The 17,865-nt window shown below is 35.7% G+C and overlaps 1 protein-coding gene across 6 annotated transcripts; it reads left to right on the forward strand.

Annotated features, from left to right (window-relative positions):
• The first annotated feature begins 2,417 nt into the window (after positions 1–2,417).
• On the forward strand, positions 2,418–17,852 carry LOC306853261 (lipid droplet-regulating VLDL assembly factor AUP1-like). 6 transcript variants are annotated; one of them, XM_079390542.1, is made up of 12 exons: positions 2,418–2,620; positions 3,284–3,386; positions 4,684–4,834; positions 7,740–7,930; positions 9,476–9,548; positions 12,232–12,305; positions 12,743–12,809; positions 13,922–14,027; positions 14,154–14,297; positions 16,524–16,675; positions 16,962–17,050; positions 17,252–17,727. In XM_079390542.1, the coding sequence occupies exons 3-12, from the start codon at positions 4,700–4,702 to the stop codon at positions 17,295–17,297; spliced, it is 1,077 nt and encodes a 358-aa protein (XP_079246668.1). In that variant the 5' UTR covers positions 2,418–2,620; positions 3,284–3,386; positions 4,684–4,699; the 3' UTR covers positions 17,298–17,727. The 6 variants fall into 6 exon arrangements, with proteins under 6 accessions (XP_079246668.1, XP_079246663.1, XP_079246664.1 ...); XM_079390537.1 differs by having other exon boundaries at positions 2,422–2,620; positions 3,284–3,421; positions 13,922–14,045; positions 17,252–17,728; XM_079390538.1 differs by having other exon boundaries at positions 2,429–2,620; positions 3,284–3,421; positions 17,252–17,852.
• Positions 17,853–17,865: the final 13 nt, after the last annotated feature.

Consider the following 17,865-nt stretch of genomic DNA (forward strand, 5'->3'; position numbering starts at 1 on the left):
ATATGACCCCATATTAAATTGTGTAAAAAATGCATATAATAATTTTGGAAAATATTTAGTTTTTTATTGGGTTACAATATTATGCATTTTTTTTCTACTCAATATACTGTCCTGTTAGATGTATTGTGGAAAAAATTGATTGATTGATTTTTCGATTTAATTTTTTTTTTATAAATTTGATTTGTGAATTTATAAACCAGGCAGAGAGGTTTTGAGCTTATAGCTTATACATTTTTCTTGTTTAATATTTAATTTAACATTGTGTATGTGTGTGTGTGTGTGTGTGTGTGTGTGTGTGTGTGTGTGTGTGTGTGTGTTTTCCTGTAAACTTTTCCATAGACCCCAGTTGGAAAACCTCTGAAAATCAATCAGGGTCGTAATTTTTTCTAACTTTTTTAACTATATTTCTATTTTTTTCGAATTTATTAAAAACTAGTTTCTAGCCAAACAGAAGCATCCTTGTTTTGCCTTATGATGAACATCTTCAAACGTCAGCTTTTTTCTTGTGTGGTTAAAGTCAAGTCCTCTTAACACACTGTTAACCACACCATCTGTTAATAGGTCTGGTCCGACAGCGAGTGTGCGTGCGTGTTCACCTGAGGCTACAAATTCATTTATTGGTCCGCTCTCATCTGCAGCCCTGCAGTAAGCGTGAGTTGTGCATGAGGCCGCGGGGCTGAAGGGCAGGTCTGGCCTAACAGAGCTGGGCCAGGCCTTACAGACGGACATTAGGCCAAACCGGAGTTAAAATCCTATTAGTTTCAGCTGGGAATCAGATTATCGTCGTCGAGAATCACTCGTCTGGCAACTAGGGTCTAATTTATGCCAATCAACAGCAATTATTGAGGGGAAGGGGAGCATCTATTAGGGAAGCTCATCCACTTAGCCTAATGAATGGGGCAGATTCAATCTCTTACTGAAGAGACATATTCGGGAACTGCAGCTGGGGCGAATGCACTGCATTCAAGGGGCACCACTGTTATCTGACTCTGTTTGTGTGTGTCTGTGTTTGTGGACTACATTCATTCATATAGTTAGTTTTATTATAGATGGCAGCCGTATAGATCAGACGTTTCAGTTTTTAGGATTGTGTAGTATATTGCCTTTGCAGTATACTTGGATCAATATATGACAAACTGCATTATTTGTTTTGTCAATATACTGTCAAACTGTTCATGAGAGAGATGTGGTTTACTGCAGTTAATGTACCCTGCTCCGACTTATTACCTAGAAGGAGAAAAAGTAGGAATAATAAAGCATTTTGCCTTTTATTGTTTTATTAATTAATTTAATGGTTTTAACTTATCAAATAATATGGCTAACAAAAAGTCATTGATGGGACATAACAGCCGAAGTTCTGTTTTGAGAGTTGGAGAGTTGGAAAGATAAAATTGGGAAATAAGAAGGATTGTTCTGCCCTCTATTGTTAGAAACCCGCAAGTGTTTGTTGCACAAAATTAATTTCTTACAAAAAATAATAGCCTATAGGATTTTGTACACAATGCAAAGATGTTTTTCCCCTTCAGGAAGATTTGTAATTATTATTATTTAATAATTATTAACATCCATATCTATCCATATCTAACATTTTTAACTTTTCTGACAGAACTGCAATAAAAATAGTGACATTTGTGCGATAAACCCAGGATTATGAGCTAATAAATCGCACCCTTTTATTTTTATTATTTTTTTTTAGAATAAAAAACTTCGATACTAGAGTCCTAATACTGTAATAAAAATGTAAATAAATAAATAAAACGTAAATAAGTAGTAAGTTCGTCTTATAACAATACATATTTTTCAATAAGTATTTTTTTGTGTGTGTTAGTTTAATGAAGGCTGTTAAAGGTTGTCGGACTGTATCGTAGTTCATATTCCATAACGCAAGATGTCAGCCTTTAACTAAAAAATGCGCCTAGAAAAGCAAGTGAATAAGATGAAGATGAAAGGCGAGTGTCCTTTGAAAACTAAGAGGAACATAGAAGCTATACTTACCAGCTCGTCCACTCTTCACTAAATAGTAGCCGTTATCAAATAAGCAATGAGGACGCTGAACTTTTACTCTAGGGTTTATTACTGAAATGGTTCATACATAACAGTAATTAAGACACTTATTTTGCAAAATAACACGTAGATAAGTATTTATAGTATTTATATTAACTATCGGTTACGTTGTATTAATGAAAACACTTCTGTATGCAACAATAGCTATTTATAATGTATTTGTAGATAATTGTACTCCTCCTATATTTATTATTTGGAGGTGTGCATTATTAAATATTGACTAATATAATTCTTGCGTAAGGTAAAATCCAGTAAATCGATCCTCAACATCTAGGAACCAATCAGAAGTGCTACTGCGAAGCATGTGACCTAACACGGAAATAGCTCCAGAGTGTCTAATCTCTCGTCAAGTTCTTTGTTCCCCATCTAGAAACATCAGCAGAGTCTCAACATGGCGAATAACAGCACAGGCTAATAACGAGCTAGCGCTTTTCCCCTCTCACCTCACCTACCGTTAAAATCTGAAGAATTAGTATGCATCAGCCTTTGAATATATCCCAGAAAGAGTTTAAATAATGGAAACGCGAGGGATTGAGCAGATGTTCGACTTCCAGCGGTAACTTACTCACATTCCAAGCTTGAAATGATAACTATTGCGGAGCTAATGTAATTAGCCGTAGCATGTTCAACATCAAACTCACAAAAACATAAGCGTATAAAGTCTGTTAGAGATTGTTGAATGATCTTCAGATACATGCATATGAGAATTGATAGCCAATGAATGTTTTCTGGTTCTTTTGGCACTTATGTAATTTAATACACCATATTTGCCATAAAGGTTATTCGAATAGTGCTAACGTTATCTGGTGTATGAGAGTGATGCAGTAACGTTACATAAGTCCAGCTGTGTTTATATTTCATTAAAATATGTTGCATAATAACACAGTTAGTCTTAATATTTGTGGTTATGTCAAAAGTAAGGCCTGTTGCATAAAATGATCTAATTAAAAATAATAATGCATGATCGTATATTAGCTGATTTTCCCACAAAAACCCAGATGTTCCCCCATAACACATGTTTCTTAGATTTGTCTTGCTGATCTCTTTAAGTAGCTCAAACATGACAGCAGAAATGAAGCTCTGGTTAGTAAACATGATTTGAAATGTGTGCACTGCTCAGGTTTCTGACATGGAGAGATGGATGTTAGTTTTTGGCCAACGGCTCTTGTCATAAATAGATCCTGAAGCTGGTTGCTATTCCTGTCGTCTATTTCCACAGGTTACCAAATGATCGCTTCATCCTGCTGTTATTGTTGCTGTACTCCCCTGTTGGCGTGTGTTTGATGCTACTGCGAATATTTATTGGTGTCCATGTGTTTCTAGTGAGTTGTGCACTACCTGACAGTATTGTCAGAAGGTAAGAATGCCACACAGAATGCCACACTGGAGCATTAATAGTAAAATTCAGAACAGCTAAAGACTAAATTTTAGCATTTTTATTATGTGTTTTTTTATTTTATTAGTTTTGAGTGTTATAAAACATTTCTGGTTAGCTTTAAGTAATTTTTTTTTACTTTTTATGTACTGTTTTTTTTATTTCTGATTTTTAAGTTAACAACAACAACACTGCTGCAGTGTGACATTCTCAAGCTTTTTTTGAACAGCATTCATATATAATTATCACACATGTAGATTTTTATTTTTTTTTACTTTTAAAATGTAATTTGTCTCAGACAAATTAAAGGAACACTCCACTTTTTTTGGAAGTAGGCTCGTTTTACAACTCCACTAAAAAAACAGTTAAACAGTTGAGTTTTACCGTTTTTGAATCCATTCAGCCGATCTCCGGGTCTGGCGGTAGCACTTTTAGCTTCGCTTAGCATAGATCATTGAATCGGATTAGACCATTAGCATTTGGTCATCAAAAATGACCAAAGAGTTTCAATATTTTTTCTATTTAAAGCTTGACTCTTCTGTAGTTACATCATGTACTAAGTAATAATCGTAATAATCAAGGAACTTTGCTGCCGTACCATGGGTGCTGCAGGCGCAATGATATTAAGGCAGCACCTGAAAGTAGTCCCCAGCTATATCATAACTAGTTACCCAGCAGGGGACTACTTTCAGGCGCTGCGTAATTTCATTACACCTGCAGCACCCATGGTACGGCTGCAAAGTTCCTTGATTATTACGCCGGAATGAGAGTATAGTTCCTAGCCATATCGGCCTACAAAACTTTTCGCAGCTTTTCATTTTCCGTCGGTCTTAGTACACGATGTAACTACAGAAGAGTCAAGCTTTATATAGGAAAAATATCGAAACTCTTTGGTCATTTTCGAGCAAGCTGCTAATGGTCTAATCCGATTCAATGATCTATGCTAAACTAAGGTAAAAGTGCTACCGCCAGACTCGGAGATCGGCTGAATGGATTCAAAAACGGTAAAACTCAACTGTTTAACTCTTGGGGAGTTGGAAAATGAGCCTATTTCAAAAAAAAAAGTGGAGTGTTCCTTTAAGCTTCAAACAAGCTAAAAGGTGGTGAATAACTTGTCCCCTAAAACACAAACTTTTCCTAATGCATGTGTTTAATTTGAGTTACTTTTGGTTTGGCCGATTTTGTTTTTGCGTTTGAATGTGTTTTTAGTATTGTTCATTACACATTTGTCTTTATTGTTATAGGTTCATAGTGAGAATAATGTGTTCAGTGTTGGGTCTGCATATCCGGCAGAACAGTCCACGCTTACGGGACAAAACCGCCAGGCTTTACATCTGCAATCACGTTACACATTTCGACCACAATATTATCAACCTTCTTACTTCCTGTAACACGGTGAGTGTATATGTGCGTCTCAGTGTTTTTTTTACTCTGCCCTTGACCTCTGTGTCTTTTGGTTCTTTCATTTGTTTACTCACACAATGAGGTCTATTTCTCCTTTGGCAGCTGTGCTGATTTAATGTTGGGCCAGAGGCCAGTGAATGTTCTCTGTGTTCTCTCTGTTTGCTTGCTTCAAATTATTCGCTTTGTTTGGTTGCAGGGCAGCAGGAATTACTTAAATTCATTTTTAAACATTAAGTCATGCTTGAATTCCTGTCTGCATGAGTTGACCTAGGATTTAGTTAGAAAATAAATGTATGCATAATATATTTTAAATGTATATTTTGGTTATAATTAATTTATTTTAACTGTGCATTACAATAAACATAAAATTGAAGATTCACAGTTAGTGTTAAATTACTAGTTAGTGTTAATTATCATTAAATTATTATAAACTTAACCATATAATATATCTAATTTACACAACTATTACAGTTTACATTATATACTCAGTATAGGTAATATGAATTTAATTTAGTACTAGATTCAAGTTTGGGTTCAAAAATATTTTAAATTTTTTCATAATATTTTTATTCTGCAGTTGATCAAAACTGACCAAATTTATAATGTTACAAAAGATTTCCATTTCAATTTGCTGTTTTTTGTTTTTATACTTTCTATTCATTAATGAATCCTGAAAAACTATCACAGATTTCACAAAAATATTAAGCAGCACAACTGTTTTCAGTAGGGATGCACCAATACCATGTTTTCCAGTACTCGTCCAATACAATACTTTTATTTTTGGTACTTGCCGATAACGAGTACCGATACCGATATTTTCATTGCATATGTACATTTTTTTAAATATTGGGTACAGAAACCAAAAGAGTATGTATAATGTTAATTGGTTAACTTAATTTATCAAATAGATAGTCAAACCAAAATTGATTCAGAAAGCTTTAACATTTCTCACATTATCACAGTTTATTTGCTATTGTTTAGAAAATGGTAAAAAATATGACAAGAACTCAGAGTTAAACCGTGTCAGAACAAATTCAGCTTGATAATGTCAGATAACTTTGATAGAAAGGTACATAATGGATTACAATCAACCAAAAATTAGTCACACAGCTGTTAGTATGACTATTTACACAACTATCAATACTCTGTTGGGCCACCCTTAGCCTTAATGACAGCCTGTAGTCTCCTGGGAATGCTGTAAACCAGGTTCATGCAAACCTGAACTTCAGTTTTTTTTCACAGACTCGGTCTGAATAATTTTTTGTCCCAAATTTGTATCAATTTTACTGGTAGTCCACTGTATGAAGAATTTTTGGTTATGTCACAGTTTACTTTATTTTGCTATCCTCACTTAATGAACTGTAGTGTCCTGCACCCACTAAAAAATATAAAAAATGATAACTGGTGTCTGAATAATTTTTGGTTTGACTGTATAATATCTTCGGTTATTTTCACACTTAATTATGCCCATTAAAATGTATTTTACAAGTATTTGTTACTTTCACTGTTAATTTTTTTGCTCTATGGTACATCATCTTTAATTTAATAGCATTAGAGCTGCTCCATTGCAGCGGCTCAGTACTATAATTATGCATTTTTCTGTAATAATGCAGGGAACCACTCGTTATAAATCTCCTAGCTGTGATATTTTCAGAACTAAAAGTTGCTTTTTTTTTTCCACCTGAAACATGCTGCAATTTATATTCCAAAGCCACTCATATAATGCATAATCACTCATGAAGCAAGCAAAACGCGCAACGCGTGCACATATTTGTACTGGTGCGGATTGAGAGGGACAAGTACAGAACGTAGCGCATTTCACACAAGCTGTTAGTTTCACTTTCGCCAGAAAGTCGTGTATGCTTAAGGTTGAAAATAAACGATGGTTTATAGTGAATGCCGCTATAAATTGTCTTATATTTACGATTTAGTATTAAAGCCAAATGATGCGTGTGCCAAGTGAGCGAACATCAATAAAGATCACACAACAGAAATGCACGCTCTCTCTCTCTCTCTCTCTCTCCCTCTCCCTACCGTTAAGTAACTTGTGCATTTGTTTTACTTGTTTTTGACATATCCGACCGAGCTACAAACTATCCAGTGATGTCTGTGAGAAAGGGATATTCACTCGACGAGCTTTCGCATCTGTGCTGCCGCGCACTCAATCCACTCAGCGTGCTTTGCTTAGCCCATCAGCTCGCGCACATCAGCTATACAGGCGTCAATACTGAGTGTTTGACATTAAATTCATTGCATACATGCACTTCGTAGACATCCTTTATCTCTAATAATTCTGCTCTCTGTTGTTCTGTTGTCTTTATTTCTTTGTCTGAATATGGCACTTATCACATGCTGTGTGGTATCAGCGTTTGGTATCGGGCATTTTAACCCAGTATCTGGTATCGGTATCGGTGCATCCCTAGATTTCAGCATTGACAATAAGGGTCATATGACTCTGATGACTGGAGTAATCATGCTAAAAATTCAGCTTTGCATCACAGGATTAAAATAACATTTTGAAATATATTAAAATAGAAAATAGTTATTTTAAATGTTAATAATATTTCTTCGTACCGATTTTACTGTATTTTTGATCAAATAAAATGCAGCCTTGGTGAGCAAAAGAGACTTAAAAACATATAGCTAAATATTTTTCCTGACCACAAACTTTTAGATGGTAGTGTATGCATTGCTTTTAAAATTGTATTTTAAAATGTACTTTTACCTTCACACAATGTTCCCTACTTGATTCAGCTTCTAAAATAAAAGAATAAGACTATATAGCCTTATGTATTTATTTTACACACTTCATTACTGTGGACTTCATGACTAACATCGTGCTATAGCTAATAAGCTACGTGTAACCATGTTTTCCTGTCTGTCTCTTTGTGTTTAGCCACTGCTGGAGGGCCCTGTGGGGTTCCTGTGCTGGGCGAGGGGTTTTTTGGAACTGGGTCAGGGTGTACAGAGCAGGGTGGAGCTGGCGGAGACCCTCCGCAGGTATTGCTCATCTCCTGTCGCTTTACCCCTCCTGCTTTTTCCAGAGGAGGACACCACCAATGGCCGAAATGGCCTCCTCAAGTTCAGGTACTCCAGCATCACACAGCTGCCAACAAAACAATATTCATTTTTTAATTTTGACTATTGTCAAAATAATTTACGTTTTTTTTTTTTTTTTTTTTCAGCTTTTAAAGCAGAAAATCATAATATTATATATTACATCTCATATATTTATATCTTAACTTGATGTTTATAGTCACATTTAGTAGATTGCAAGCAGTCAACTAGCTAATTGCGATATGTATATATGTATGTATGTGTGTGTGTATGTGTATATATATTGGGGCTGTCAACGTTAACGCGTTAACACATGCGATTAATTAAAAACCCTTAAAGGAACACTCCACTTTTTTGAAAATAGGCTCATTTTACAACTTCCCCAGAGTACTTTTAGCTTAGCTTAGCATAGATCATTGAATCGGATTAGACCATTTGCATCTCGCTCAAAAATGATCAAAGAGTTTAGATAATTTTCCTATTTAAAGCTTGACTCTTCTGTGGTTTCATCTTGTACTAAGACCGACGGAAAATGAAAAAAAATTTCTAGGCCAATATGGCTAGGAACTATACTCTCATTCCGGCGTAATAATCAAGGAACTTTGCTGCCGTACCATGGGTGCTGCAGGCGCAATGAAATTACACCTGAAAGTAGTCCCCTACTATGATATACCTGGGGACTACTTTCAGGTGCTGCGTAATATCATTGCGCCTGCTGCATCCATGGTACAGCAGCAAAGTTCCTTTATTGTTACGCCGGAATGAGAGTATAGATGCCGAAAGCTCCGACCGTCATTCCGTTTTTACTTTCACTTTCTGCATTGTGAATTGACTGAGATTAAGATGTTCACTGGTATAACTCTTGTGCAAAGTTTGCACGTTGCTTGTGTGATATCCGTTGGCTTGCCTTCATGGTTTAAAACAGAAATATTTCCAACATTGAGACGTAACCAATTACCACATGAACATGATCTTTACTTAATATCCTAATGATTTTTGGCATTAAAGAAAAATTTATAATTTTGACCCACACAATGTATTTTTGGCTATTGCTACAAATATACCCCAGCGACTTGGTCCAGGGTCACATATAATGTGTGTACAATGTACTAATAGACTATTTGAACTGTCTTTTTAAATGCTTCACTTATATATGTAACAGTAATATTATTAAAAGATATCAAACAAGTCATTCATTTAACCAACCAGCCATTCATTTATAGTGTAAAAATACCCTGAATACTGTTTGTCTCATCTCATCTGGTTTTAAATGTGACCATACTGTGTATAGACAGTCAGGTGCCTGATATAAATAATATTTGGTAAGTAAGGGCCACTTTAATGCGGAGTCTCTGGTGATTAAATGTGGATCTTTTCTGGGAGTGTTGCCAGGTCCTCTCTAAGCTTCCTTGAAGGGTCTAAGATGTGATCAAGGCTTTACTGATCCTCGGGTTTAGCCTTTACTGCCTGTAAATCAGCTGACACACACTTAGCCATTAGATTTAGATGACAACATTTCCTTTCTCTTTAAGAAAGACGCCATTTTTAAAAGACCAACTTCTACTCTCTCCTCAGCTCTTGGCCTTTCGCTGTGTCTGACACCATCCAGCCTGTGGCATTACTGGTGAAGAGGCCTTTCATAGCTGTGGTAATTACATTCAAAACCTCTTTTGTAATCCACTGTTGTCAAATGATTGGTCATTATGGATGTGACCCTTGTGGTTGCCAGGTATTTTTCTTGTAACCCTTTTAAATTCTCAAACATTACAACAAAAAAAAACTGATTGTTCTGAATGTGTATGAAATCCGACCTAGTTTTTTTGTCATTGCTGCTCTTGTCATTTCTGTAAATCGCTTCGCTGTAAAACCTTCCACCCAGGCATGTAAATGTGACTGAACAATCGTGTCTAGTTTCCATATCTTTTTTCATCCTCAAGTTCCTGTTAAAGCACACAAGAGGGTCTTTGTGAGAGTGTGGCTCATCAAGAGGAGATTTATAGCAGCACTGATAATAAGTGATTCACCGTGCAATAGAAAGACGGGCTGTCAAATCTCATAGTGACCTTTTGCTCCCATTACAGCATTGCAAAATGGGTTTAATTATTTTTGGGTGAACATTGGAGTATGTTTACAATCCATTCCCTCAGCTGCTGTATTACATCACAGAGTTTTCAGTCTTTTAGATGCCACATACTTTATGGCCATTTTAAAATTTATGTGTGATCCAATTTATGCAGTGATAAACTAATGTTATACTCATGTGTAACATATTATTTGGAAGATACTTGGTTTCTCTTGTTAGATGCCTACACTCTCTCCTACATTTTAATTATTATTTTATGATTTTTTGTATATTTTTACTGCTGTCAATCGATTTTAAAAAATCCCACATTTCTTTCTGAAATTAATTGCGATTAATCCCACCTAATGTTAAAGTTTTTAAATATACTTTTATAATGCAATAATTGCACATTCAATCTTCAAATTAATGTAGAAACAAAGACAGTATATTTTCTATATTTGTTTAATACCATCTTTTTTATGACTGAAGGCCAGTATCACTGATCCCAATACTACTGATGTCTCTATGAAATTGTTTTTCCCACTAATATTTTACCATTGACTATAGCCACACACCATTATAGTGTAATTGAGAGCTATCAATTTTAACATTTATTAGGCTTTAAAAAATAACAGCTACCTGTTAGGGATGGAACGATACACCTACCTCCCGATTCGATTTTGATTCTACGAGTATTGCGATTCGATATTGCTACATGTTGCAATTTTTTTTTTGTTTTTTTTTGTTTTTAACTCTAGACCATGGGAAAAAGTTGAATGATACACTTAAAGGGTTAGTTCACCCCAAAATGAAAATTCTGTCATTAATTACTCACCCTCATGTCGTTCCAAACCCGTAAGACCTTCGTTCATCTTCGGAACACAAATTAAGATGTTTTTGATTAAATCTGAGAGCTCTCAGAGCCTCCATAGACAGCAACACAACTGAAATGTTCCCAGATCCAGAAACGTAGTAAATACATCAGTAAAACAGTCCATGTAACATCAGTGGCTCAACTTCAGTTTTGCGACGCTACAAGATATTTTTTTTTTTTTTTTTTTAAATGTACAGAAATTGAATAGATTAATTCTTAAAGCTACAAATGTTATTGATATCTTCTTTTTTCTTTTGTTCTTTGAATACAGACATCACAGCAGCTGGGTTATTAGGTTGTTTGGCTGCTGTTACTTTAAGAGCTGCCGCTGCTGAACGTGACGCAGATCTAAAATGTATACTCATAGTTTCATTCACTTTTTAAAATGAAATGAAACGGGCTATAGCACGCTCTGTCGTATTTGTGTGTAACGTTACAGTTGAAGAGGACGCACTACGAGCACAGTATAACGGCTGACGGGACAGAAAAATAGTTTCTGGCCATCACAACATCTCATCTGACTGCAGTTCACTGTTGTTCTACTGAAGCTCCTCATCATCTGTACCGTTTCCACGCTCGTTTGACTACTGCCTTGCACTGAGGCGAAGTAGAGTGCATGTCTAAAAAGTCTCCCGTTTGATGTGGTTGTAAAAATGTACTGCCTTTAAATAAACGCAATTCTTGTCCAGAAAAAAAAAGAGATAGAAGCGGCAGTTGTGAGTAGGATGGCCAACCCTAGCTCTCCACCCTTGCGTTAACTGCATTAAATATTTGTAATGCAGTTAAACTGGAAAAATGAATCGTCTGATCAAAGTCTTTTGATTGGCTTTGTTTGTCATGTCATCGCTTGGTTTTCATGTTATTGTATAGTACAACAGTAGTCATATTCTACAGTTTTTAACTTTTTATTTGTTACCAGGCTTTCTTGCATCGAAGATATTCCTTATTTTAGTTTTGACTGACCATTTTCAACCTGTTTGGCTCTTTAGAGGTTAAACACACTACTGTAGCTTTAAGTCTTATATATGTAAATTACCTCTGTTACGATTTGCTTACCTGTTTGCATGTGAAAACAGCTGGTGCAGCTCGCACTGTCATTTAGGATAGGATGGGGCATGTTGTTCAATACTGTATATAAGTGTTTATGTAAGTGGGGCAGTCATATGTTAATGTATGGTTGTGATGGTAATTCCCAGACAGTTTCTGAATGACCTGATTTTGAAGCTCTGTAAATGATCTCTGTCAAATGGAAAGGGACATTTGCATTGTGAAAGTGAAATTATGTGTATATACTGTATAAGTTTCAAATCATCATCATGCACATAACTGTGTTCTGTTAAACACTAACATCTGGGATGATATAAAAGGTCTTTCTTGGTTTCTTTTTTTTTTCAGAGCACACCAGACTCCTCATGGCTGACAGAGCTGCTATGGACCTTTTTTGTACCATTCACAGTGTACCATGTAAGGTACTACATATTACAGTCTCTCCTTTGTCCAGTGGCAGTATTTTAAATGTACAATCCTCTATTGCTGCTCTCGACAGGCCAGCACTGGTAATACGACAATAATGAAGTTTTTTAGTATTTAATAGCCTCGGGAGTCTTAGACATGCAGCTTATATGATTGACAGTTTCAGTCCTGAATTTTTGTGCATACTTGCCTGTTGCTAAATATATTAACTTCATTACTGTCCCTTTTGAATATTTGGTCAGTAAATACTTTCACACCATTGTAAATATTTTGTTTTATTTAATGTTGACTTTTAAAAATAGATACTAATGTTTAATGACAATGTTTGGTAATGTTGAGTGAATGAAGAATGAATCAGAAGCATTCAGTCTTTCTGAATAGATCTCTGTACAAAAAATGTAAGGTGTAATTGTTTTGAAATGCTCTCAACCAGATGGCTTCCACCACTGTCTAAAGAAGATGGTGAATCCCATCTAGAATTTGCCAGCAAAGTGCAAGAGGTAAAACTCTTTTCTTTCTATCTTTTTGTGTTGCATTCTGTGTTTTTTTTTCTCTGTCAGATGTCGTATGGTGGTAATTTGCCATGATTGTTTTTATTTAAACAAAAAAGTGTTGCAATGTGAAGTGATAGTAGTCCAGGCCAGTTTTAGTCTGATTAACATGTATAAATGCTGGACAAAGCCGAGACTTATAATTCAAACGTTTTGATTTTTTTTTTTAACCTTAATCAAGAATGCATTAAATTGATAAAAAAAAGTGTCATTAAATACATCTGTAATGTTAAAAAATATTTCATTTTTGTTTTTTAAATAAATGCTGTTCTTTAGAACTTTGAACAAAGAATCCTGAAAAAAAGTGTCCACAAAAAATATTACACACATTCCCTATTACACAATGATAATAATAATAAATGTTTCTTGAGCAGCACATCAGCATATTAGAATGATTTTTTTAATGATTATGTGACACTGAAGACTGGAGTAATGATGCTGAAAATTCAACTTTGACATCACAGGAGGAGTAAATGATATTAAAATTCAAGAAAATTTAAAATACATTCAAATTCAAAACATTTATTTTGCATTGTAAAAATATTTCTCAATATTATCGTTTTTACTGTATTTTTGATCAAATAAATGGAGCCTTGGTAAGCATAAGAGACGCTTTCAAAAAACATTTAAAAAAATCTTACTGACCCCAAACTTTTGAATGGTAGTGTAGGTCTGTTATTCCAATTTTACAAAAAACAGACTGGTGTGATTTCAGTTGGACTAAATCGTTCTTATGAGAATTATTGCATTAGTCCTACTGAAACATTTGAAATGCACGTAAATGCATTTACCAATCCTCTGCTTATAGCCTGTTCAAAAATCAGTCATGCTTCTCTAGCAATAAACTCTTTCTGAAATGCCTTGAAATTGAATGGATTTGAAACCATTTTCCAGTAATGTCATACTTAGTCGAATTACCATTAAGAACAAACCATTATCTTATTGTCCGCTTACACAGCTTTTCATCTGTCTAACCTTCAGATCTATATCTTGTCCAGTTCAAAGCTTTGACTTGTTTTGGTGTGTCGTTTGATGTAATGTCCATTGTGTCCCTTCGTCAGCTGCTGGCCACCGAGCTGGGCGTGATCTCCACACAGATCACTAAAGCAGACAAAGCCGAGCACATCAAAAGGAAAAGACACACTGCCGCTCAGACTGCACATTCAAGTAAGAACGGATTCAATGGTGAGAAAGAAATTATGATGTATATATCCATTAACTTAGATCACTGAATCTATGTAGTAGATGTATTTTCTCTTGTAGTGTAACATGAAACTATATTTTTGTCTTCAGATTTGGGTGCCAGACCTCGCACAGTGGCCCAGGGTTTCCTGGGCTCAAATGCAGGAGCTGAAGACTCACGAGTAGCACGTATGGCGCAGCAGGTGAAAGAGGTGCTGCCTGACGTCCCGTTATCGGTCATCACCAGAGACTTGTGTATGTCATCTTCCCATAACTCCTTGCATTAACATGAATTATTATTAGGAGTAAATGACCCATTAAATGAAAATTGCTAAAAATTCACTCATTCTCAGGCCATCCAAGACAGGGCTCGACAATAAGGGTTGCCCGATGGCATGTTCAGGACAGTTGACATATTTGTCACTTGCTATGTTTTCATCCACCTATTTTTATGTGCATTTTGGCATATCGCATAAAAAAAACGATGTATGGAAATGCCAAGATGCACATAAATTCTAAAAATAAAGAAAACATTTGCATAAACTACGATGGAAACACTTTTACTGTGTTTTACTATGTGACTTTGAGATGTGACCGCATAAAATTGGACCAACCAACAGCTCAACCTCATTTCACAGCATCTGAAATGGTAGTTTTGTCATTCTGAATTCCTTGATCAAAAAAAGTCTAGTCAAAGTGCTTCATTATAATTAACTCCCAGGACTGCGTTCCAAAACAGCAGGCTCCAAAAATAAGATAACATGACTGCGTTTAATCTGTGTGCTGTGAAGCTCGTAATTTATTCTATACCAAAAATATTATATTGCAGTGCCTTCTCTTATACTGCAGCAAATGTCATTTTTTTTCATGATATTTAGCGCAAGTCAATCAGGAAGTGACGATTTTGTTCTGTTCAACTGACTGGATGGAAATGGTGCTTTATTCTCAAATGTTTTATGCAATATTCCAGTTTTGCGCAAAAGTTTAATTCGTAACTTTGGATGGAAAAATAACTAGTGGCCTGATCAAGCCACTGCTGTGTGCTCACGAATGTTTATCATTTGCATGTGTTTTTAAGCCTTGCCAATTTAAACATTCAAGTGATTTCATAGCAGTTGAGCACAAGACGACGCAAAAGACGTTCATTCAGTACTCGCGCGCTATGTTCTGTGTGTAAAGTGGCAAACAGAGGCTTGTCTCAGACAACGTGAGAACACCAAACTGAGTTTCTTTCACTTCTTGGATTACATCTGGCCAATTTGAACATTTGAGAGATTTTAAAGCATTCAAGTGCAAGAAGACGTGAATAACAACTCCAGTCAGTGTGTTTTGTGTCCAGTGCACACACAGAGCCGCATCTCAGGCAACGTTTGAGACCCAAATTGAGTTTCTTTCCATGTCGCCTTGCACTTGAATGGACAAATACATACAAAAGTATATCTAAATACCCATCTTAGTGGGTATCATTATATATGGACCACGTATTGTCTCTCAAAGTGACCGCGTCTAATTTACCAGCTGCTCTTGACTGAATAACGGAGCTTTAACAATGATTAATATATATTTAATTTGTTTTTTACATTTGATTATTCAATTTATGTTCCTGAACACCTACAAACCTAAAAAGCTAAAGTATTGTTGAATTTGTATCTTTGTTCTATTTATTTATTTATGCTGTAGCTTGTAATTTATTAATTTGTTCTTATTTACTGACCGTTTGCTTGTCTAGAACTTTTTGTTAGAAAATGAAATTGGTGTTTAAAAATGTATCATATAAGCTTATTTATTACCATACAAGAAAACATGGGCCAAAAACAACAATAACAACTATTTTATATTTTTGTGGGAGGACCAGTGAAAATTTTAACCACTAGCCCGACCGGGCCACTGCAAAAAAATCCTTAGCCTTGAGCCCTGCAAGATGTAGAAGAGTTTGTTTCTTCATCAGAACAGATTTGGAGAGATTTAGCATTCAACACCAGTGGATCCTCTGTAATGAATGGGTGCCGTCAGAATTAGAGTCCAAACAGCTGATAAAAACATCACAATAATACACAAGTAATCCACATGACTGCAGTCCATCAGTTAGCATCTTGTGAAGTGAAAAGCTGCATGTTTGTAAGAAACAAATTCTTCATTAAGATATGTTAACTTCAAACCGTCTGACGGCACCCATTCACTACAGAGGATCAATTGGTGAGCAAGTGATGTAATGATGCGTTTTTCCTAATCTGTTCTGATAAAGAAACAAACTCTTCTTCCTCTTGGGTGACCTAAGGGTGAGTAAATGTTCAGCAACGTTTTTGGATGAACTTTTAATTTAATTCAGACTAGCTTCATTTGCTTCAAAAAGCGCATGATATGCTTCAGTGGCTTCCACATACGCGTACTAATGCAAAGCTGGTTCCTTGGGTTTAAGCCATGCAGTTTCAGCCAGTTTCAGATTTGGTTAAGTAACCCCTTAATATTGTCTCTGTACAGTGCAGACCAACTGTGTGGACACAACCATAACCAACCTTTTGGAGAATACTGACCAGTTCAGCTCCGAGGCAGCTGTTGGCACACCTTCAGGTCCAGCTAAACAAGCTGCTTCTTCCACTGCGTCTGGAACAGCATCCACACCCAATTTGAAGGTACAGCTGACCCTCACATCAACCATTGAAATAAATACAGGAGCAAGACAGACTTTAATCTTGTCCCATACTAACAAAACCATTTTTTACACAAGATTTGCACTATTCTTCATTGCCCCACAAAGAAACAAGCCCTGTGTTTTGGATTTAACCTTATCCTATACGAATAGCACAATGGCCTCCTCCTCGCATGCCCTATATTAGTGAATTTACCTATAAATAGTACAGTCGGAGCCTTTTGTCTGACAGGATATTTATCTAAATATATCTGTGTATTCATCAACAGCCAGCTGCCAAATCTTTTGGGAGGACAACCATAGACAGACACATGTCTCTACATGAAAGAAAAGAAGCCTTATATGAATATGCAAGAAGGTAATTGTTTTAAAATCCTTAATACTTAAAACGTTTTACATTTTAGACATCTGAAATGTTTAGCACAGTAAGCACACAATGGCATTTGTGCTAAACAATCTTTGTGTCTAGGTGTTTGTATAATAAATGTATGTTGCACTCCACTTTTATTTGTTGAATTGAGTAATCTGATTCTTTATTTTCTATTCACCCCACCTGCAGACGATACATTGAAAAACATGGACTGAACAAACAGGACGATCTATGACCGTGGACAAAGACACACCTGAGGAATTGTTTAGGAAAGACAGCTGCATAACACAAAATCCACCTAGACAAAGGAAAAATTATAGAGCTCACCCAGAATTAAACAACATTTGAGTTCACCAAACATGCTGAGAGAAGACTGGATTTTTTCCCCCTTGTTTTTGTTTCTTTGTAAATCTTCTTGCATGGCAATCATGCATGTCTTTTTATTATTTCTCTCTGCAACAGAAAATTATTTTGGTAAACAATTTGTATTAAGACCCAGTGACCTTGGCACACTTCATATTATTTTTATAAGGTCCTTGGGTAGAGAATAGGCGATCAGAAACATGACAGTGAGCTAAAACACAACTTGAGGTTCATTATGTTGTTAAGGATACATGTTGATGCAATATCAGCTTTTAAAGATATTAAAAATCATATAGAAATGCAAAGACTGTTCTCATGGTGTCTGTTAATACATCTTGATGCATCCCCCCCCCCAATGAAAATGTGGTTGTGAAGGATAGATGTACAATTCTGAGCATAAACCAGGCATTTAATTTGTCTAATCTTTAAAACATTTTTTT

This window comes from Barbus barbus, assembly GCF_936440315.1.
Source record: "Barbus barbus genome assembly, chromosome: 33".
Classification (NCBI taxonomy): Eukaryota; Metazoa; Chordata; class Actinopteri; order Cypriniformes; family Cyprinidae; genus Barbus; species Barbus barbus.

Bases quoted from the DNA above. Each gene is read 5' to 3' on its own strand.
- LOC306853261 (XM_079390537.1), top strand. From the start codon at position 2,580: ATGGAAACGCGAGGGATTGAGCAGATGTTCGACTTCCAGCG. The intron at 4,835-7,739 runs GTGAGTGTATAT...CTTTGTGTTTAG, and splicing joins TTCTTACTTCCTGTAACACG to CCACTGCTGGAGGGCCCTGT. The intron at 9,549-12,231 runs GTAATTACATTC...TTTTTTTTTCAG, and splicing joins AGAGGCCTTTCATAGCTGTG to AGCACACCAGACTCCTCATG.